Source organism: Rhynchophorus ferrugineus, unplaced genomic scaffold (assembly GCF_030347505.1).
Source record: "Rhynchophorus ferrugineus isolate W39M unplaced genomic scaffold, kcgeb_rfMv2 rfM11, whole genome shotgun sequence".
Lineage (NCBI taxonomy): Eukaryota > Metazoa > Arthropoda > Insecta > Coleoptera > Curculionidae > Rhynchophorus > Rhynchophorus ferrugineus.
In genome coordinates, this window is record NW_027472590.1 from 18489870 (window position 1) to 18513034 (window position 23165).

The 23165-nt window shown below is 33.7% G+C and overlaps 2 protein-coding genes across 2 annotated transcripts; one reads left to right on the forward strand and one right to left on the reverse strand.

The window, feature by feature from the left end:
* Positions 1–8623: 8623 nt before the first annotated feature.
* LOC143204479 (uncharacterized) lies at positions 8624–13267 on the forward strand. The gene is made up of 5 exons (XM_076417027.1): positions 8624–8930; positions 8991–9109; positions 9394–9889; positions 9992–11802; positions 13214–13267. Exons 1-5 carry the CDS (start codon positions 8858–8860, stop codon positions 13265–13267), a joined length of 2553 nt encoding a protein of 850 aa, XP_076273142.1. The 5' UTR covers positions 8624–8857.
* Positions 13268–16056: 2789 nt separating this feature from the next.
* On the reverse strand, positions 16057–17028 carry IFT43 (Intraflagellar transport 43). The gene is made up of 5 exons (XM_076417304.1): positions 16884–17028; positions 16658–16824; positions 16572–16604; positions 16393–16509; positions 16057–16333 (listed from the first exon to the last, which is right to left on the reverse strand). Exons 1-5 carry the CDS (start codon positions 16923–16925, stop codon positions 16132–16134), a joined length of 561 nt encoding a protein of 186 aa, XP_076273419.1. The 5' UTR covers positions 16926–17028; the 3' UTR covers positions 16057–16131.
* Between the last annotated feature and the right edge of the window lie 6137 nt (positions 17029–23165).

The following is a 23165-nucleotide window of genomic DNA, read 5'->3' on the forward strand; positions in this document are numbered from 1 at the left end:
TTATCTGGGATATTATTGAAGGGTATTTCGGTCATTCAGTGCTCAACCCTCGTTTGGTTAAGACGTGCCACCATCGACTGCCCAAGCCTCGTCAACAGGTAACTCCGCTGCCATCCTTTTTATCATTTGTATTTTTTTATATTGTCAATAAATAACGGTCACATCATGTAAACACCACTGTTTCATTTCGTTTTACCTCCATTCACCGAGCCACATTCATTTACCCTAGAGTGGTGACCCCGACGTGATCTTTCGGAAAATTGGGTTTGGACTCGTGAATGGAGGGTACGTAGAAAATGGTGTATTTTACGTGACCGTTATATTTTTTTTGTTTCGAAATTTTAAATATTTTTAATTCGATTCGTTTTCAATTTTACCTTCATGATTCATTTTCATTTTATTCCGATTAATTTCATTATTTCCAATTCATTTTTAAAATTTTTTTTTTGTCAAAATTTTTTTTTCACAATCTTTTGAATATTTTTACATCACTGCTTAATCATCAGCGTCTCGGCTAAACATTTCTTTCGGCGCTATGTTTAAATCATAATGTCTTCCTTCGCTCGCCGTCTTCGTCATAATGGCAGATATTTTGATTTAAAAGGCTTTGGGCAGCTTCGGTCGGATAGTGTCGTTATTTGTTTTTTTCTGAATTAACCTAACGTATGTGACTACGGATTAGTCACAGAGCAGCTCCAGAAGCTAGGTACCGATTGCAGTCACCGTAGACTCGTTATGTCTTCGCCGAAGTACCAGAATTGCTAACGTCTAGTCGTCGAAGAAAATAAGCTACCACGTCGTCGAACAGTCGATCCTCCCACAGCGTCGATTACGGGAGCCCTGTCTGAAGAATAGCTTGTTTTCAACGTCGTCGATGGACCACATTCAAGTGCCAAAGCGACGATGATACAACGGTATCTGTAGGACCGGAAGATATCAACAGCCGTACCAGATCGCAACCCTACCAACCACAACCGTTTCAAACTATCATATTCTTCAAAGCCCATTTTACACAGCACATTTTGTTTGGTATATATTTTTTTGTATTGATATTTTTTTTTCAAACATTTTTGTATTTTTGTTACTTGAAATAATTTGATGTAAAATTCTGGCAGGGGAGTATTGTAGCGACCTTGAGCATGTCGAATTTTACATCGTGGAATAACGGTCTACAAAATACCCAGAAATATAATCCCAGATGTTGAACACGGGCGGGGTGCCAACTGGAACCCGACAACGAATAGCTGGCGGCAACCCCGAGACGTTTATCTGGGATATTATTGAAGCGTATTTCGGTCATTCAGTGCTCAACCCTCGTTTGGTTTAGACGTGCCACCATCGACTGCCCAAGCCTCGTCAACAGGTAACTCCGCTGCCATCCTTTTTATCATTTGTATTTTTTTTATATTGTCAATAAATAACGGTCACATCATGTAAACACCACTGTTTCATTTCGTTTTACCTCCAATCACCGAGCCACATTCATTTACCCTAGAAACTATTTGGGCATAAGTTAGGTCTGGTTGACTTGTTCTGGTTGGTAGTGGTAGATTGGTAGTAGTGGATTGTTTTTGTTGATGCCTTTTTTCCCTTAAGGCAGGATAGAGTTTCTGCTGTAGTTGCTTGTGAACTGCGCAACCCTTGTAGTTCGCTGGATGATTTCCGTTACAGTTAACACATTTCACTTTTTCATCGCGAACTTTACGAGTACAATCTCCTGTCTTATGTTCTCCTGCACATTTTACGCATCTATATGATTTGCGACAGTAAGTCTTTGTGTGCCCGTGCGCTTGACACCTTGTGCATTGTGGTATAATTCTTTTTATATGTGGTGGTTCGCATTTAATAATATTATTTTCCAATTTGGTGATTTCATACACCGCCTTATTATTTCCATTAGGTTTTATATCTATATAAAACATAGGCAGAGGTTTTTTTGTCTTGTGATGTCGTATATTGTGAATACTTACGACCTCGTGGCCTTTTTCAGCTAGTGCTACCTTGATGGTGTTAAATTCTGTCCCGTGATGTAATCCTTTTAACACGAATTTAAATGTTCTCTCGGATTTTGGCCTGAATGTATGGTATTGGGTGTTTCTTCCATTTAATTATTTTACAAGAACTTTAAAGTGATCCGCTTCGAACAATTGGATTTTAATTGTTTCATAGCTCACTGTTTTAATTGTGTAGTTCGTAGTAATGGTTTTCAATAGGTCATGGATGTTTTTTACTAATCCTACCTTATAGACTGTTATTGGTGGTGGTTTGGGAACAACTTCTTCAGGGCTTGGTTGTATGTTCTCTTCAATTTCTTCCGACAGGTTGCTAAAACTGTTTTTTGTCTCTATCGGTTTCTGCAACCAATAGTCACTGATTCTTGTTTGTTTCCTCGCGATTTCTTCTTCTGGACTTCTCAATCGTTTTTTGTTAATGACTGTAGTCCATTCTGATGGTGGAGTTTGCGTTATTGCTGTTTGTTCTAATCTTATATCAAAGTGTGCAGGTGATTTGGTTGAATCGCTATGGTTTGCCATTTTTTAATTTTTAATATTTTATTTAATTTACTTCCAGAAGATAAAAAAATAAAATAAATACATTGTTTATTTCACGCACTTCATTTTTCACTTACGTTATTTTAGCACTAGTTTTTGACCAAAAATACTATAAATGAATTTCAAAAGGACTGTTGTAAAATAAGATGAAATAATTTTAAAACACTAATAAAAATGAGATGCAGTCCTTTTGTCTGGTCACGTAAATACGTATTCACTACACTTTACGTCCACTTATTTATAAATTAAAAGTCTAAACATTTACTAGAATTAAAGACACAAAGTTTCAAAATTTGTTATTTTAATTCAAACACCTCGGAAGCGCTACGAGCCATTGACGTCACTTACCGTTTCCTAAACATCATTTCCACAATCAATAATTTGAACTTTTTAGCGCTTAGAAATGGTTTTGTGCAACTTTTGTGAAAGAAAACGTATATGAAATATTTAACTGGAATTCATTGATGCAAATTATTAATCTAAATTTTCGAAATCGATTCGTCGATGGTGGCTGTACCTAAAATGATAATTTTAAAGAGAATACTAGGGCTTTTATAGAATTGAAAGGAGTGAGTATTCCATCCATGAAATGGGGTAGAAGATTAAGTAATATTAAGTAAATATACAGTCAGTATAAAGCTTTCAAGAAAATTCATAAATGCATAAATAAATCTTGGAAGTTGGGGACTGTGAGAATAGTATTATTGAAATCAAGTGCTGTATATTTGTTAGGAGAAATTAAAATTGTATCGATGGTAAACCTACTGAATACTTTTATAATGATAATTTTGAAAGTGCAGAGGTAAATGCATTTGAGGGGGATACCAAAATATTCCATTTACATATTTGAACAAAATTATTAGGGTCTCATATACATAATAAATTAAAAAAAATGGGGTACAACCTCAAATGTTATTTAAAAATATAGTATAGTATAACCCATAAAACTATTTGATATACAAGAAACTAGATATTTGATATTGGCTTTTCGTAATCGAACCATGATGAGATTTGATTGATAGTTGTTGAAGACTTGAATTTATTTAAATTTTTTCTTTATATTTTGAGAACATATAACCAGTAGTGAGCAACAGTCAATGTTCACTGAGTTCAGTTAGAAGCCCATTTTCTTCTGTCTAGTTGGCATTTGAATTTTGTAAATACACATACCGACTTATACACTGATACCACTAAACCAGTCACGTTATATTGAATATAATTTTGTTTATTATTTGGTAGCTAAACAGAGAATAAAATTATACATATACGCTCATATACACAATAAACAAAATAATGAAGCCTAACCTCAAATGTTATCAATAGTGTTATTTATCTCGATATTATGTTAATTAACTTGGAACGAAAATACACAATTTGTTTGAGGGTTTTGGGCGATGTGTAATTGTAACACAAAATTATTAAAATATTGTATAAATAAGACGTGTACCCATAAAAACCGTCCAGTCAGGCTACCCGTCTGGCCGCACACATCCATCACGCTCTTGGGCAACGTAAAAAGCTTAGAGCTGTCCTTCTGGACCTAACCAAAGCCTTCGACAAGGTCTGGCACGACGGTTTAATCGCAAACTGCGCGGTTAGGTCTCCCAGAAGACCTAACCGCTCTCACCAAGTCCTACCTATCGGAGAGATCTTTACAGCTCAAGATCAGGAAGACACTTTCCAATCGAGAACAAACCGATGCAATTCCCGCTGGTCCCAGCCTTATTTAACCTCTTTGTTTCAGATCTGCTGAGAAAAGAGCACATTGACGTCGCGTTTTACGCAGGCGGCGTCATGTTCGAAGTTACAATTCATGAACGTTTCGCAACTTAAGATGGATACCGCAATAATTCCATGGCTGAATATCGTCATGTACCTAGGTTTCCATTTCGGCGGTTCGTTTGGCATTCCCAAATCCAGGAAACAATCCAGAAAGGTATGGGGATAGCAAACCTGCTATCTTCTCTGATCTGCCCTTCTAGCAGACTTCCCATCTCCATCAAATTCTTATTTTACATGATGTTAATTCGGTCCGTACTCCTCTACTGATCTAATGTCTACTTTTTGTAACGAATTTATTACACCCAACCAGGTGAAACGGCTTCAAGTTTTTCAAAATAAGCTCCTCAAGAGAATCTAAACGCTCCATGGTTTGTTAGAAATAATCAAATTCATAGGGAAACTGACACTCTAGAAATCAAGCACTTCACATCTCAATCATTGCACAAACAACACCTCAGCTTAAGTTCTTCTGAAAACGCGCTTGTTCGCGAGCTGGTCGACATGCTGTAAGCTTAGTACCGCATCACCGCTAACCTCCGCCTTTTCTAGGCTGAAACGACCTCATTCGTCGCTGCAGTCATAATTTTTGCCCCCATACGACAGTATCCAGTCGTGTGTTAACTCAAGTTCGCGAATCAATAGAATCGCCGGGTCCTCGTGCCCAATAACGGCTGCCCGATCAGCGGGTGCCATATTCTCAAATTTAATGCGGTAGCTGTAGCGATCCACGGAAGTCAACTGTGAGGCGGTTTATTGTATTGGTAAGCCCAGAGGCAGTCCCACACAACACGGTCCAACTTGTCACTCCAGGGCAAGTCTCCGATACCAGATATGCGTCATGCATCCCACCACCTGGTTTCAGGCCAGAACAAAAAAAAGAAACAAACCGTCCAGTGCGACCAAAACAACTACGTCACGCTCAGATTAGCAGCGTTTTAGCGTGCATTTAAAATTTCATTATTTAAAACGTCAATTTGCCTTTCAAATAGATTTTTTTCAGAAATAACTTTGATTACGAGTAAAGTAAATACGAAGAATTGCCATAAAAGGGTTTCAATTCATCCAGTATGTTATTTTTAGATGAAACTGGTTTGCAAACATTGACAAAACTTGAAGATAGGACCAACTTTGTTATACTAGTGTACAATTTTAGTTATCCATCAGTATAAGAATTTCACAAAAAAATGACATAAAGAATAGTCTTGAATTAATTAAGGTGGAATGTCCACTACTGGGCGATAACTAGTATCCCGGTATTGGCTCATTAACACCGATATTTTCAAAAATTTTATTTAATTCGGTATACCGGTACTTTGGAAATTCGGAGTGCCGCCAATCAACGCTGCAATAAGGCATATTAACCTTCAGCAACTAGTAAAGCCTGAAAGTGGCTGATTGAAAAATGACCAGTTTTACCTATTCTGTTTAATGACGTAACAATAACATCCATACTCTGAGAAAAATTTGAGCTGTGTTTCAGTTTAAAGTATAATTTAAAAAGTCATGTGAAATATCGATAATCATAGTCATTTATTTTAGTTCATATATTTTTATTTATTAGTAACAATGTAATGTAAGTCGTTGCTGATTTACCTGTAATTTGTCTTTAACATCTCTTAAAACTATGTGTTGCGCCTAGCTTAGTCTCTAGTCTATTTATGTTTATTTATTTACTATTTTTATTTTAAAAGCAGCTTGCTTTACTAAAATACACAAACTATTTGATCTTTTTGAGTGTATCCTGTTCTAGTGTTATCTAAGAGTTGAAATACTTCGATATTAACACGAGAATAGAGTTTCCTTATGTCTCCTTGCGATTCTCTTGATTTGCTAAGTGACAGTCGGCATCTGATGGCAATATAAATAATCAATCCTATAGTATCTGGATGCCCTTATTGTCCTTCTTAAAACTTTGTTCTAGAAAACTTATTTTTGCATTGCTTTTCAACATCCCCCTAATTGAATTCTGTTGGATCTTATTGCTATATATGCTCTTATCTTATTATAACATTCACTTATAAATAGAAATTTATTATATACTGAAAATTATGATTTTCCTCCAATTAGCCAATACATTTTACTATATTTCAACTCCATTTTCTCTTTTTAACATGCTACTTACAGCGAAAGTTTTTATCCAGATAACAGGTCAATTGAAAAGTCCCAGGCCTACTATAATAAAACACATTTTTCTGCAAAATTAGTTTTTATTATTCAGCATAGTTCCCTTCAAGGGTGATACACTGATTATAGCAACCCTCCAACTTTTGGATACCATATTTGTAGTACGATTTGTTCTTTGCTTCAAAATAGACCTCAGTTTCAGCGATCACCTCTTCATTCCATGAAAATTTGTACCCATCGAGCATTCTTTTGAGATCCGAGAACAGGAAATAGTCGCTGGGGGCCAGATCTGGAGAATATGGTGGATGGATGGATTTTTGCCATCGTTTTCACTGACTTGTGACACGGTGCATAGTCTTGGTGAAGCAGTACTTTCTACGTAGTTAGTAGTAGTACGTTTCTTAAGTACGTCTAAACTTAGCATACCAATCCTTGATCTATCCATTGATCTACCACTGAACAGGCTACCAAGTCTTTTTTCAAGAAAAGGTTGCGTCCATTTAGAATCATATCAAAAGTTTAAATGTTACATGGCTAATTCACAATGTAGTTTTGCATCAACTCAAAATATGATGACGAAACAATGTTATCTTTAATTTTTGTTATCATAAGACGTTGATATAAATGCTACGTTAAAAGATAAAATATTAATATAGTCGAATTTTGGCGATGATAAGTCTTTTAAAATCTCGTTTCATAGTGTATAAACGACTTTGTAGTTTCTATATTTGAACGTATAACCGTATTATAACATATTACACATCTACCACATGTACACTATACTACATAATGAAATATTGTGCGAATACTGTTGCCTATTATTTTCTCTCTAACTGACTAATTTAGCGTACAAGGGCTTTCTCGAAATTAAGTTTTCACGGATTTGATTATTTATTTATATTTTCAATTGATTATCTAGCGAAGTGCACATGATTATAACGATTAATAGTGTGAACAGAACTTATTTATATACACAGTCTCCTATTTTACAGTACTAAATTTATTGCAATTTTGTTTATTACGCCATATATCCTAATATTTTGTAATTTTGATAACTTATATATTCATATAATTACGAAATGCGTATCATATCGCACAAGTTGATATTACTAAGGCATATTTCATGCATTTAAAATGGCTAGTCATCTTCAGGAATTCCATTTGAAAGTAACCCATCGGGTAATTCCACGAAATTTAATCCTTTTACTTTCGATGAAAGCTATAAATTAGTTGTATCAACAGATATTAGGCAATACAACCAGTTCATCTAATGCTCTCATCTCGTCTCACACCAAAACATTATTAAAAAAATTATATCCTTAATTTGATTTTGTTAACTTTTACTATTTGAATTTCTTAACTTTTACTATTATATTTTATGATGATTTCAGTGATGCAACTATACTGAGTTTTCCAGTAAGTTTTCTGCTTAATAAGGGAAAAGACATTTTATGCATTAAAATATATTTTAAAACACGTTTTAAATTAATATTTTATATACTGATATAAACTATCTCCAAAACTAATACACACATTTTTTAAATTGCCTTTAATTAAATCTTATTCATAGATATAGGCATAGATTGTAAATTGTAAAAACATAAAACTTCTTTTAATCTCCGAGCGGATTTTTTCTTCTGATTTTACTAAATAGCATTACCCTAAACTTAAGAAGACATAGAAAGCTTCCTGATGGGTCGGGACACGTAACCGAATCTTATATATAAAAATGAATCGCAAAATATGTTCCTAAGCGCATAACTCAACAACGCCTGGACCAATTTGGCCAAATCTTTTTTTAAAATGTTCGTTGAAGTTCAGGGATGGTTTTTACGGCGAGAAAAATTAGAATTATTGCTGGAAAAACCCTAAAAATAGCCCTTTTTGTTTGAATTTGTTTCGTGTATCAGTTGACAATTCATCTGTCATCTGTCAAAAGTCATCTGTAACAGACAACTTTTTTTTTTTAAATTTGATATGACTTGAACTCAAATCCTTTTAATCCGTACGAATTGTTTTATTTATTTAAAATTTTTTATTTGTTTAAAATTTAATTCAAATTTTAAATAAATAAAACAATTTGTACGGCTTAAAAGGATTTGAGTTCAAGTCATATCAAATTTAAAAAAAAAAGTTGTCTGTTACAGATGACTTTTGACAGATGACAGATGAATTGTCAAGTGATACACGAAACAAATTCGTATATCGTGTTTTGTGCAGAGTGTTTAGTTAGTTAGTGTTTGTTTAGTTCGTGATTAGTGAAAAAATAATTTATATTTGATTCGCGTGAAGCGCGAGCGCGACATTCAACTAATAATCGCGCAAGTTTGAATCCAGCTGCTTTCAGTTACGATGTGTCAATTGACTACAGTAACTACCAATGTGTTGTTATTGGTTCTATGAACTTGGTTTGCTCACACTGTAAGGCATTAAAATACAAAAACGAAGCCAATGGATTGTGTTGCGCAAATGGTAAAGTGAAATTGATACAATTGGATCCACCACCAGAACCATTGTACTCATTGGTTTCAGGAATAGGAACAGATTCTATACACTTTTTGACACATATTCAACAATATAACAATTGCTTTCAAATGACTTCATTTGGGGCAACAAATGCAGTTCGGGAAAATTTTATGCCAACTTTCAAGGTATGTATTATAGCAGTTACTCATAATTATTTTAGCGAACAAAATTTTCTGTCACCAAAGTTAAGATGTGTTACTAATCTTCAATTTCTTAATCATTACGAAATATATCACTTAGTCATCATATTATATGGTGATTCAGTTTCAGTGACACTTTTATTATATTTTATATTTGATAGATATTAGTTAAAACTAAATATATACTTTTTAAGATCAAATATTATTTAAGTTTGATCATTGACAATCCATTAATTTATACCACACCATAATATTTTTTTTATTTACAGATACAAGGGCAAATATATCACAGAGCAGGTTCACTGTTACCAGTGTCAGATAGCGACAACAAATTCCTGCAAATTTATTTTATGGGCAATTCACCACAAGAAATTGATCTGCGTTGTGCACATAACAATTTAGTAAAAAGGTCTATTGTAGAACAATTACAAACTTTATTTCATCAACACAATCAATTGATTATATTGTTTAAAACTGCCCTGGATCTGATGCCATCCGATAATCACAAAATTGTAATCAGAGCTGATAAAACACCTGCAGGTCAACATACAAGACGTTTTAATGCACCAACTATTGATGAAGTTGCTATCGTTGTAGTTGGAGAAAACTTGGAATCCCGTGATATTGTTTTACATCGTCGGAATTTTCAATTACAACCTATAAAGGAAACACACCGCTCATATGATGCACTGCAATATCCCATTATATTTTGGCAAGGTGAAGATGGCTACGATTTATCAATAAAAATGATAAATCCCATTACAGGTAACTAAAATATTAGTTTAGCTATGGCGATAATATCTCAGTCACTATATTATGTATTTTAATTTTATATTTGAATGTTATTAAAACAAAATCTGTTTACAGGTTCTGAAACCAACAAAAAAGTCAGTTCAATGAACTATTATTCATACCGCCTAATGATTCGGGAAAATGCAGATAATCGCATATTGAAATGTCGGCGATTATATCACAAATATGTTGATGACATGTATGTTAAAATTGAAACGGAGAGATTAACATTCATCAGGTTGAATCAAACCAAACTCCGATCTGAAGAGTATATTCACCTTCGAGATGCGATTAATACTGATGGAAATGCACAGAATGTCGGTCGGATGACTATTCTTCCAGCAACATACATCGGAAGCCCTCGGCATATGCACGAATATGCTCAAGATGCCATGTCGTATGTTCGTCATTATGGTACAGCAGATTTGTTCATCACATTTACATGCAATCCGCAATGGATAGAAATTAAGCAGGAGTTATTACCTGGGAAATCATCCATTGATCGTCATGATATTACAGCCAGAGTCTTTAGACAAAAGTTGAAATCTTTAATGAATTTCATCGTAAAACATAATGTGTTTGGTGAGACACGCTGCTGGATGTATTCTGTGGAGTGGCAGAAACGAGGATTGCCACATGCACACATTTTGATTTGGTTGGTTGAAAAGATAAGGCCAAATGAAGTTGATGCAGTGATATCAGCTGAAATCCCTAATGTACAAGTAGATCCTGGATTGCATGAGGTAGTTATCAAAAACATGATACATGGTCCCTGTGGAACTCTTAATCAAAATTCACCGTGTATGATGGATGGTAAATGTTCAAAACGATATCCACGGACATTAATATCGGAAACAATTACTGGTAATGACGGTTATCCATTGTATCGTCGCAGATCGACAGCAGACAATGGAAAATCAACAATTGTCAAATTAAATCAACAAGATATTGAAATAGATAATCGTTGGATTGTTCCATATTCACCCATTTTATCAAAGACATTCAAAGCACACATCAACGTTGAATCTTGCCATTCAGTGAAATCGATTAAATACATTTGCAAATATGTAAGCAAAGGGAGTGATATGGCTGTGATTGAAATTGGTGCAGAGAATTCTAATGATGAAGTTACCCAATACCAAATGGGCCGCTATGTCAGTAGTAATGAAGCAGTTTGGCGAATATTTTCTTTTCCTATTCATGAGAGACACCCTTCTGTTGTTCACTTAGCTGTGCATTTAGAAAATGGACAAAGAGTGTATTTTACAGCACAGAACGCAGTACAAAGAGCTGCTCAGCCACCATCTACTACATTAACCAGTTTTTTTGAGACATGCCAAAACGATGATTTCGCACAAACATTGCTATATTCTGAAATGCCAAAATATTATACCTGGAATCAATCCTCAAGGAGATTTATACGACGGAAACAAGGAAAACCAGTTCCAGGATATACAGATGTATATTCCACCGATGCGATTGGCCGGATTTATTCAGTACATCCAAGCAATGATGAATGTTTTTATTTACGACTGCTATTAGTCAATGTACGTGGCCCAACATCATTCCAACAGTTACGAACTGTTGATGGTGAATTGTGTGGATCCTACAGAGAAGCCTGTCAACGTTTGCAATTGCTTGAAAATGACGCTCATTGGGATCAAACTCTCAATGATGCTGTAATATCATCACACACTCATCAAATACGAACATTGTTTTCTATAATCATATCTACATGCTTCCCATCAAACCCAATTGATTTGTGGATGAAGTACAAATATTATATGTGTGATGATATTTTGTATAAAATACGGAATAGAATGGGAAATCCAAATATACAAATCAGTGAAGAAATTTACAATGAAGCATTGATTTCAATTGAGGACGTGTGCTTGATAATGTCAAACAAACTATTAATTCAATTAGGCCTGACCGCGCCCAATCGTCCAATACATGACGCTTTTAACCAAGAGTTGCATCGAGAAAGACTGTATGATCTCAACGCTTTGAAAGAATAAATTCAAACAAATCTTCCACTGTTAAATGAACAACAGAAGTATGTATTTGAAACTCTTATGAAAGTAACAAATGATGAAACTGGAGGGATTTATTTCTTAGATGCACCTGGTGGTACAGGAAAAACTTTTTTTATTTCATTAATATTAGCAACAATTCGCTCACAAAATAAAATTGCACTTGCACTCGCTTCGTCGGGAATCGCAGCAACTTTGCTTGAAGGTGGTCGAGCAGCCCATTCAGCACTAAAATTGCCATTAAATATGCAAAGCAATGAAACTCCAACCTGCAACGTTTCGAAGAACTCTGCAATGGCAAAGGTTTTGCAGCAATGTAAATTGATTGTTTGGGATGAATGCACGATGGCACATAAAAAATCTTTGGAGGCTTTAGACAGAACCTTAAAAGATCTACGTAGCAATAATAACCGATTTGGTGGTGCAATGATTTTATTAGCAGGAGATTTTCGTCAAACATTGCCAGTGATTCCACGATCAACGCCAGCTGATGAACTCAATGCATGTCTAAAGTCCTCCAATTTGTGGAAACATGTTAAAGTACTTCATTTAAGCAAGAATATGCGTGTCGAGTTGCAAAATGACCAATCTGGAAACATATTCTCTAAACAACTCATTGACATTGGTAATGGCAAATTTCCTATAGACATGTTGACGGCTTGCTTTTGCTATGACTATAAACAAGTCCCAGGGGCAATCATTAAGTGTTTGTGGTATTAATCTAGAAAACCCATGTTTCTCACATGGTCAATTGTATGTTGCCTGTTCCCGTGTTGGAAAACCATCAGATTTGTTTATCTATGCGCCAGGTAATCAAACAAAAAACATCGTATACCACAAAGCAATATAATGATAATAATAATAATAATTATGATTCACATGATTAACAATAAAGCGATTACTTACTTTTCAATCCTTATATATGTTTTATTTAATTATTTTTTATTCACAACGCCCTATCACCAGGGTGATGGTTCTGTTCAGGAGAATTTTTTAAAATACGTAGGCACAAAAACTGCCACATTACAAATCTTTTTGACAGGACGAAGTCTGTCGGGTCAGCTAGTTAGTCTATAAAATTCGATTTTTGTTGGTAGTGGACGACACTGTTTTCATACATATGCAAAATCATTCAAAATATTAATGATAATAATTAGAGGTTATAAACCGACAAACGTTGTTTTGGCGTTTGTTTCGATAATCTTTTAACTACAGCTTAATATTCGTAAATATACTGATTGAAAATGCCAAAGCCTTTAAATAGTCACAGCCTGAAACTGATTGTGCCTCTCAGTTACATGGAACAGGAAGAAAATAATGGTGGCCCGCTAATGCATCTGTAAAAAGGTAAATATACTTTCTAATAAAAGTAAAATACATTACATTTATATACAATTGTTAATTAGGTGGATTAGGCCTTCAGGGGATACCACTACATAAAAATCGCTTAGAACTCTACCTCATAGATGGCGTGAAAATGGATTCAATGTAGGAATGTTCGTCTGTCCGGTCGGTCGGTCGGTATATGTGGCTATCGATGCGATTGTTTGTCCGAACACTGACTAGTATTTTTGGAAGGAATTTGCACGAGAACTAAAAACACTGATTGAAGAAATACTTATTTATTTCTATATTAAATTGATACATGTGGTCGAAGGGAGAATGTAGAGGAATTAGGTTAAGGTAAAGGAGGTACGGTAGCGCCATGGAAGCGGCACTGTGACAAGGGGGTAGAGAAAAGAAAAGAGAAGAGAGCGAGACGTCGTCGTGATGGTCTTTTATAACCTGGAACTGCATAGTACCAATCCACCATCCAATCAGGGGATACATTTCCGATTTATTCTTCCATGGTATGATCGGAGGTTATTACTACGTAAAATAGTGACGGGTGATCAAAAAATGGATTTATTTTGAAAACCTTAAGTGCAAAATATCAAAATTGTCATCTAGCGAAGCTAGACGATCGACTCCAACGCCAAATTTTTTGGTCGCAATACAATGCTTTGTGTTTAGTGGGACCAGAGTGGTGTAATATAGTAAGAACTGAAACCTAGTGAAATAGTCAATAGTGATGGCTACTGACAACAACTGATCAATTTAAACTATGCAGTGATTCAAAAACGTCCAGAATGGGCCCGAAGACGCACTAAAGTGATTTTACATCACGATATCGCACCTTCTCATAAAGCAAAACCGGTCGAAAAAGCGTTGAAAGTACTTGGATGGATCCGGCTAGCAGATCAGCATTCGCAAATTTCGAAGAATTTAGAAATTAGCTCGATAAATGGTTTTGCTCAAAGGACAAACGTTGTTTTTGGGATGGCATCCGTAAATTTCAATAATATGAGCAAAATATGTAGAATCTATAGAATCAGTAGAATACTTTGAATAAATCAATTTTTGCATATTCTTGAAATGTATCTAATTCTTTTCCGAAAAAAACCGATAATGAGGTTCTGGTATACCTAGCATACCTACAAGCTAGTGTTCACACATTCACAGTTCACTTATTTATTTATTTTCATTTTTCTATTGGTATTTTGTGAGTCAAAATAAATTTAACTTTTAAATTTTTCTGTATTTAAAATTCAATTAAATTACTTAAATTTGATGTGGCAACATGGCATTATAAGTTTTAATGACGTGCATTGGCTGTTCTATTGGATGGACTATAGTGCAGCTCGAAAATTCTGCCGCACCCAGTATACTCGCCAGACATGACACATCAATGCAGACGATTTTAAAATGCTTGAAAAATACGAGAAGGGATCGATGATTGGATCATGGCAAACCAATATCGTTCTTTCTACACGTTATCGCTATATTGCCGGAAAGTTGGAAAAATATGGAAAATGGTATTTTAAAAAATATTTTGATTAATACATAATGGCAATTTTTTTCAACAAATTCCTTTTTAAAGTAAAAATGATGTGTGACCACTAACGAAAAGAAAGGTAACAGATGGGGCAAGAGTCCCGCTACCATGTTGATTGTGCGCCATTTTGGTTGTGTGGCGTTTAGCTCAGTTAAGCATTGTGTTGTGTAGAGGTCCAAATTTTATTATGGATAAATGCGCCACAAGAACGAGCCAAAATAGTGACGATAGTTATTGAAAATAATCGTTCCATTATTGCCACTCAGCGGAAATTGCGTCAAAAATATCCTAATCATTCAGTGCCTCACAAAACCACAATTTACCGTTTGCATACGAATTTTCGACAGTGCGGTACGACAGCAGACAGGCCCCATTCTGAAAGACAACGGACGTCTCGTAACGCTGAAAATGTGGCTCTGGCGCGCGATAGTGTTGCAAAGTTTCCAGAAACATCAATTCGGAGACGTGGTTCCCAGTTATGTATAAGAGGAATTTTCAAAACTGGAAAATGTTCCCCTACAAAATTCAATTAGTCCAAATATTTCTAGCGAGAAATACTGATCAACGATTTGAGTACAGTAATGAAATCCTACGGCTGTTTGGTGAAATTGAAGATTTTTAGTCTAAATTGAACAGTCGGTTTTGGGGAACACAGAATCCTCAATTAATTTATAAACCATCATTGCATCCACTAAAAACAACTATATGGTGTGGTATTCATGCTGGAAACATCATTGGTCCCTATTTTTTTTAATGACCAAGATGTTGCAGTTATTGTTAGTGCTGAACGGTACCAAGACATGATTCGAAATTTGCTTGTGCCTGAAATGGAAGAACAAAGACTAGAGGACATGTAATTTCAGCAAGAAAGCGCCACAGCACACACACAGCTCGTTCAACAATTCAATTATTGAATGACCAGACTTTTTCTTATGGGATTTTTCAAAATCAAAATTTTATGGGAATAAGTCCCAAACCATTTAACATCTTAAACACAATATTCGTCATGAAATTGAAGAAATTTAGCCTCAGAAGTTGCAGGATGTTATGAAAAATGCTTTAAATATAGGCAAAAGTTGCATAGCGAATCGAGATCATAATTTTACCGATATAATTGTTCAATCATTATGAAAAAAATGTAAAGAACAAATAAACTTTTATCAAAACCAAACAATATCAATATGGTTTTTTGCCCCACGTTATATAAAATCAGATTAAAAAAAAACAATTGCTTCTATATTTTTGTAGTTTATTATTAATTTTTAACCAATCTATATATAGCATTATTATTATTATTACCAGCTACATTAATTATTTCTAGACAAATCGTTAAAAAGACTTTCCATAGTCCAAATTTCTTGTTTAATCTGCACTTCCTTCTCCGGGTATAACCTATTTGTCAAAAATGACAAATCTATATTTCCCAAATTCCCGAATTTTATTTTATCACCCTGTATATTGCCTAGTTGATTATCCAACTCCTTATAGGTTGATTTATCAATTGTAGTTCTAAAATAAACAGCAAATGAAACAAAACGATACTAAATACACTCATAATAATAACATACACTGGTTTGACATCATGTAAATTCAAAGGGTCATCCTGAACATCATCAATATCGGGGATAATGGGAATATCATCGTCATCCTTGGTGATATCTTTCGTGTCTCGTTGAAAACGTTCTCTAAATATTTGCATATCTCATAAATTCTAAATCAATAAAATAAAATTAATCAAACGACTTACAGTTCAATTATGTTTGTCGTGCTCTTACTTGACCTAAAAAGAGGCAGGCTTTTAAAAAATATTTATTTTTCCGCTATAATCTTTACTTAGTCGATTTCGTGGCTTCCTCGCCCCACACGCTCGTTTTCCTTGGTCTTACCTCGGGCCGTTCTTCTTTGCTATCTAAATCGAACGGATTAGTATTGAAAAGTTCCGAAGAACCAGCTTCTTCCGGCGTGTTTGGATTCGATCTACGGCCTTGTTTAGCATGTACCTGCATTGATAACTCTTATTAATAAACAAAAACTTCAGTTATTGGAATTATAATCTTACCTTTCTACCTGCAAGCAAATCTATATCTTCGTCCCAATGCATAATTAATAAAGAATTGTTGAAAATATTTATAACAAATTAATATTGCTTTCAAAACAATGTTTATACCTAGATATTTAGAGGTTACTATGGTAACTGAGCATTGACATCTCCAACTTTAGACAACCGAATATACATTTATAAAAATACCTAAAGTTTTAAATATAAGATATTATATTTAAAACTGTGTTTTAATTTTGAAAAGTTATGTTAAAATTTTTAAAGACACTATAAAATAGATAAAATTATTAGTAAATTGAAAAATCGATACACAATAAAATTGCATACCATTACCAACTAAAAAATTATAAATAAAACCTCTATATCCATGTACGATGTACGTATCATGTACGATAGATGGCGGCGTTGTTTTTTTGATTTTACACCTTACCTATTATTTTATTTACTATCTATTTTGTTTATTTTTTATTTTAAACCTTTAAATGTTATGTATTAAGCAATATAATATTAATTATTGGATAAATTTTATATACATATTCAATAGTTTCACAAATATTGGTGAAAATAAATTGCAGCCTTTATTTGTAAAATTTTAATAAGAAAAACAGAAAAGTAATTTTAACTGTTAGATATTTCCTTTATTTTTTCTTGTTAAATATATTATTTTTAAACGGTATACTGACAATTCAATAAAATAGACACCTATTTTTAGGAAATTATGTTAGATGGCGCCTTTGGTTAACAAAATTTTAATTTATATTATAAGTCACCGTAATTTTTAATTTGCAAAAGGAATTTTATAAATTTATGAAAAGTAGATGTGACATCGAATGTACTATCGAACGAGATTTAATAATTTACCACGAATTGCGGAACACGGGTAAGGTTTTACATTTACCATTAAATGCAAACATTAAATACCATAAAATACAAATCATAGTAGATATGGTGTGTTGGAAATAACACAATTCTTGAGAATAACTGTCTGACTTAACATGTGATTTCATGAAATCACGCATTAGTAAGGTCTATCCGTAATGACATATTATCCAGAATTATTGAATAATAACGGTTTTTGTCACACCGTCTTCAAACTTACTCAATACTCACAATTAACCATCTACTCTATTTTTAGTTAATTGTTATAATTTAGTCTAAACTATTCTAAAATGTATAGAGTAGTAAGAATATTTAACAAATATAAAATTGTTAGTCCCTTGACGGAATCCAGACTTTGTGCAGAGAGTTACGCCCCCAAGTCCAGAGTCTTCGTCAAGGGATTATGGTCGCGGGGTGTAGACTATGGTCTATGTTCCGCGACTATAATGCGGGAGTGAGAACCCCGAGGCTCCAGTCTGTCCAGGGATTTGGAACCCCAGTACCAGGCGAGGCTGCGGATCGCCGCGCAGGTTCCGCTCGACCGTCATCCGTTGTCTGCGCAGTACTTCCGGTAAGTGACCATTCCGGGGTGTAGGAATTATTACTTGCACCCCAAATACGGAAGGACACTTCAGACTCCCCGTTTCATCGAGTGTATTGACGGCTGAGTTGTTTGCCATGTATAGGGCCCTGACCGCAGTACAAGATGTGCAAGACCAACGATTAGTTATCGCCTCCGATTCAATGAGCTCCTTAACACTACCTCTACACCCGCTAGGAGTGCTTATCCGTGAATAACCTCTAAATTAGAAAGGATCGGCAAAACTATCACCTTTGTGTGGCTCCTTTCTCACTCTGAGAAAATTGAAATTGATAGAGCGGATTACTTAACCAAGAAGAGGGAGGGATCACTTGCTGAAAATGTCCTCTTCTGGAGTAGAGATATGAAGCACCATTTTACTAGAATCTTTAGACATCCAGATCAACTCAGATATGATCTAACAGAAAATAACAAGCTTTGGGAGGTGAAAAAAGATTATTATCAGGACCTTAACACCACTAACAACACTTAACGAGCAGGTGCAACTTAGGATTATTCTCGCGTCTCAGAATTGGTCATTGCAAACTGATCCATAAGTTTCTCATTAAGGGAGGACCGCCATTGTGCATCGAATGCGGTTCCTCAATGTAAACTAAACACATACTAATCAAATTCCGAAGATACAACTCGCAAAGACGGTTGATCAACCTGGGAGGTACGATGGACCAGTACCTTAGACTGGAGAACCTGGATAAGCTAATTAATTTTCTAACCGTAACAGGACTATTACTAGAAATATAATGGTGTGTATCTGTATGCATTTTGTATATTGTATACTTATCATTGTCATGGGTTATGCGACCATTATACTGTAGCATTCGTATATCCATGCATCTGTATGCCTTAACATGTTTTGCTTGTCATCTTGCAACATACTTGCAGTCACATTATATACTTTAAGTGATACTGTAACTGTATTGTATATTACATATCTGTAAACAGATCCTAAATAGTCCCGGAGGCTGATAGGTCTATAAAGTACAAATAAATAAATAAATAAATAAATAAAATTATTAATAATATCTGAGAAATAAATATAATTTCTTTAAAAATTAGATAACTATTTAATATTCCTAATTAACTAATATTAATAATAACTAATTAACTAACTAACTAATATTTTATTTGTCGTCGCAATGCTCGTCTGTGTGACCAAAAACTGCTGTTTAAGGTAAATTGGGAAGTTGAAAATTAACAACCCCTTTTTTAAAATTGGTTTGTAGTTGTTTAAAATGTTTGTGAAATATTCAATAAATTCTTTATTTTATTATTTTTGATCATTGATGGTCATTTACTGACTTAAAAAATATAAATGAGGAATCAACAGAGCTTGAAATAAGTCTTATATACTGTTTGAGTTATCTTTCACGTATTAGAGTCCAATAGTAATCACACCAAGCTGTGAATACATAAAATATATTTTGAGAGACATTCGAGCTCCAATCTTGCAATAAACTGTCGATTACGTGCTTGTAATTCTGTCATATGTGGTTACCAAGAAAGTTGTGAACAGTACTTTGAAATAATGCCAATGTTGCTGCTTCTTCAGGCGTTAAACATGTTGTAAAATATAGGTCAGTTACTAGATCTCAAATATCAGGTTCAATAAATATTCCTCTTTTGATTTTTGCTTTTGAGTTTCAGGAACAACTTAGTTAAGTTCTGGTAAGCAGATCCTTCGCGATTGAGCGTTTTAGTAAAGTTATTAATAAGGTCAAGTTTCATGTGAATATATGACAATAAAATATCCTGTAGTAAGTAGTAGTAGGTGTGGTAGTAAACGTAGCCACAAGTGGTATAGAGAACACGTTTTGCTTTTCTGGCTCATAAAGGATACGACTCGATTATACTCATTCTAATATAATGACGATGAACTGCACAGATGTCACATTGACAAAAAACAGCAAAATTTCGTGAATCCAGATTGCATCCTAACCAATATACCAATAACTTGTAGTATATTGCAGTAGTAAATCAATTAATTTCTCGAAATTAAATAGAATTAATTTATTTCTCAACCCTTAGAATCCTCGTTTACCGAGCATATAACATGCACAAAAGTAACAAAGACATTTTGGATCGACTTTGCAACGGTATTTGTGTTTTTCATACGTTCCAAAGTAAATCATAGCGCAAAAACAACAGCTGTCCGCCGTTATAGAGCACAGTGCTGCCACCATGTGCGAATTCGAAATTCAGGGTATCAGGGTATCCACGCTAAGAATCATTTCGATCTGCTTGCGTCCAAAAGTTGACCCTAATTTGTAAACTTGCTATTTTTATCGGATATCGGGATTTGATACAATATTTGCCTTCAATTTTTAGTGATAAACGATTTTTTATGAAAATGTTTAATCCACCGATGGCAAGAAATAACATTTAATCAAAATATACAATATCCGATCGCCGATAAGCCGATCGTATCCGAGTGGAGCCGAATTGGTAGACCATAACATATGTATTTTAATATGTGTTACAAAGAAATCCTTCGCAAATTTTCTGAAAAAATTCTTTTAATAAACATATGATAATGCTAACACCAAAATAATATTACTTATTAAACGTTCTATTAAAAGTTAAAGTTTAAATTTGGCTGTTAGTTTCATTATTGATAATTCGAAACATAACCCTCAGATATCACTCTAAATATTATAATAACATGATATAACATTATAATAAAATAAATTATACTTCTAATTTTCGGATAGTGTGAGTGTTATTACTTATTACCTAAGAATTTGGAGGTATTTTCATATGATACACATTCCTTTGGATATATTTTTACATTATGCGATCTTTAGTCAAACAAAACAGTCACATATACTAGAGATTAACTGTAAACTTATAGAACGAACATTTTGAAAAGGAATATTTTCTACTTTATAAAGAATTCGAGAGTCTAACAACTAATTTCAATTGACTTTAGCCTCGTCTAACGATTTCCGCCTATGAATGACTTGAAATAGTAATTAATGAGTGTGTGCATTTTAAAATTTAAAAGCTTAACTTTGGTTAAAAACCTTTGCTTTTTGGTGATTTATGTTATTTGATTCCAGAGTTAAACATTTTAGAAATAAAATAATTTTTGAAAAAAAAACTGTTTTAAAGTAATTCTCAACATTTTAAATTATTTTAACATCAATTAATTCTGATTATATATCAGTAGATCTTTACAAAAGAAACATAATTAACTTGAATAAGTTACGCACCATAGAAAAAATAGAAATTTCACGGTATAGGCGATCTTGGGGAAATGTTTTGTTTAGTTCAATCAACGGTAGCGCTGCGATCGTAAATTCTGATTGGCTAGTTTAAATTCCTGGTGCCGCCACTAACATGGAATGTGATTGGTCGATCAAATTGTGTGAAGTCAGCATTTTTTATGAGCATCCATTTTTTAGTTTGTTTGAAGGTTTTGGTTTTTGTGTTTTTGTTTTGATCAAGAAATCTTCGTTTTACGTTGTGCATATTTTCTGTTTTATATTAATTATTATGGACTAATAATATAAAAATTGATGACAATGTGTCAGTGTAGTAAAAGATGTAGGGTACCGGGGTAAAAATCTACTACGGAAATTAGACATCGTTTCCCAAAGAATGATCTCGCTCATTTCCAAAAATGGGCTGATCAAGTAAATAGTAGTAAGTTACCTGGATAAACCAAAATGCAAATATATCAACGTAATGGTGTCTGTCACGGACATTTTAGTGAAAAATTTAGAATTACCCTTCCTTCACGAAACAGGTATTAGGGTAAATGCATATCCAACATTGTTTTTATCAGGTACATATAAAATTATCTACCTACTACATGTCTGTTTATATTTTGTTTGTTTATAGAAATTCAAAACCTACTTATGAAGATGTTATTAGTAATAAAATTCAATTAATCTACTAAGTTGTTCGTATGCTGTCATGTGATGTATGTCTCTACATAAAGAAGTCTTACAAGAAGGTAATAATTAAGATAACTGGATAATTAGTGCTAATAAATACTACTTTTAATTGTAAAATATCCCTAAAATATTTGTAATACTTTAACTTTTTAGAAGAATCAGTGTTCAATAATTTTATAGTAAAGCTATTGTATATTTAAATTTGATTGCCTTGTTAAGAAAATATAAAATACAAATCTTAAAGGGCATATCATCACTTCAATTTTCTCACATCATTCTCCCGGAGAAAATTGTGAAGAAGATGAACATGTTAGATAACTTATATTCTTTTTTAACGACAGATCTAGTACCACTTGAGGTTATTAAATCACCAGTTGAGTCTATATTTTCAGTTCCAGAGAACTTTGCTCCGAGAAAAACAAGAGTCTAATATTGTATTTTAATCTTATTTCAGGCTATTTAACAAAACTTCTGAAAAAGAGACAACATGCAATATTTGTCTACATTCTATATTAAGTAGTTCCACAGATTAAATACTCTAAAATCTAAATATGTTTAAAAAACATATACATTTTTAGTGTTTCAACTGTCCAATCCATAATATTTTCAAGACCAAATTTGAAAAGTTATTATAAGGTGTGATTATATTTTTGGTTTAATGAAGCTAATGCAATATCAACACGGAAGGATTTAAAGTTCACCTTCAATATATCAAGATAAGTTAGAATTCTAATAGATCCCATAAAATTGATGGCACTAAACAAATATGGAAGGCGTTATAGAAGAATTATAGATATTTTAATTTTGACTAGAATAGAGTTCATAATTGTTTTTTTTTTGCTTTTTGTTTATATCTATTTATATTATTTACACTTATGTATATTTGTATAGGATTTTATTTTAATA

Coding starts and splice junctions, on each gene's coding strand:
- LOC143204479 (XM_076417027.1), top strand. CDS start 8,858: ATGAACTTGGTTTGCTCACACTGTAAGGCATTAAAATACAAAAACGAA. Junction 8,931..8,990: donor TGGATTGTGTTGCGCAAATG/GTAAAGTGAAAT, acceptor CATTGGTTTCAG/GAATAGGAACAGATTCTATA. Junction 9,110..9,393: donor ATTTTATGCCAACTTTCAAG/GTATGTATTATA, acceptor TTTTATTTACAG/ATACAAGGGCAAATATATCA.
- IFT43 (XM_076417304.1), bottom strand. CDS start 16,925: ATGCATTGGGACGAAGATATAGATTTGCTTGCAGGTAGAAAG. Junction 16,605..16,657: donor GAAGCCACGAAATCGACTAA/GTAAAGATTATA, acceptor GCCTCTTTTTAG/GTCAAGTAAGAGCACGACAA. Junction 16,510..16,571: donor ACGACAAACATAATTGAACT/GTAAGTCGTTTG, acceptor GCAAATATTTAG/AGAACGTTTTCAACGAGACA.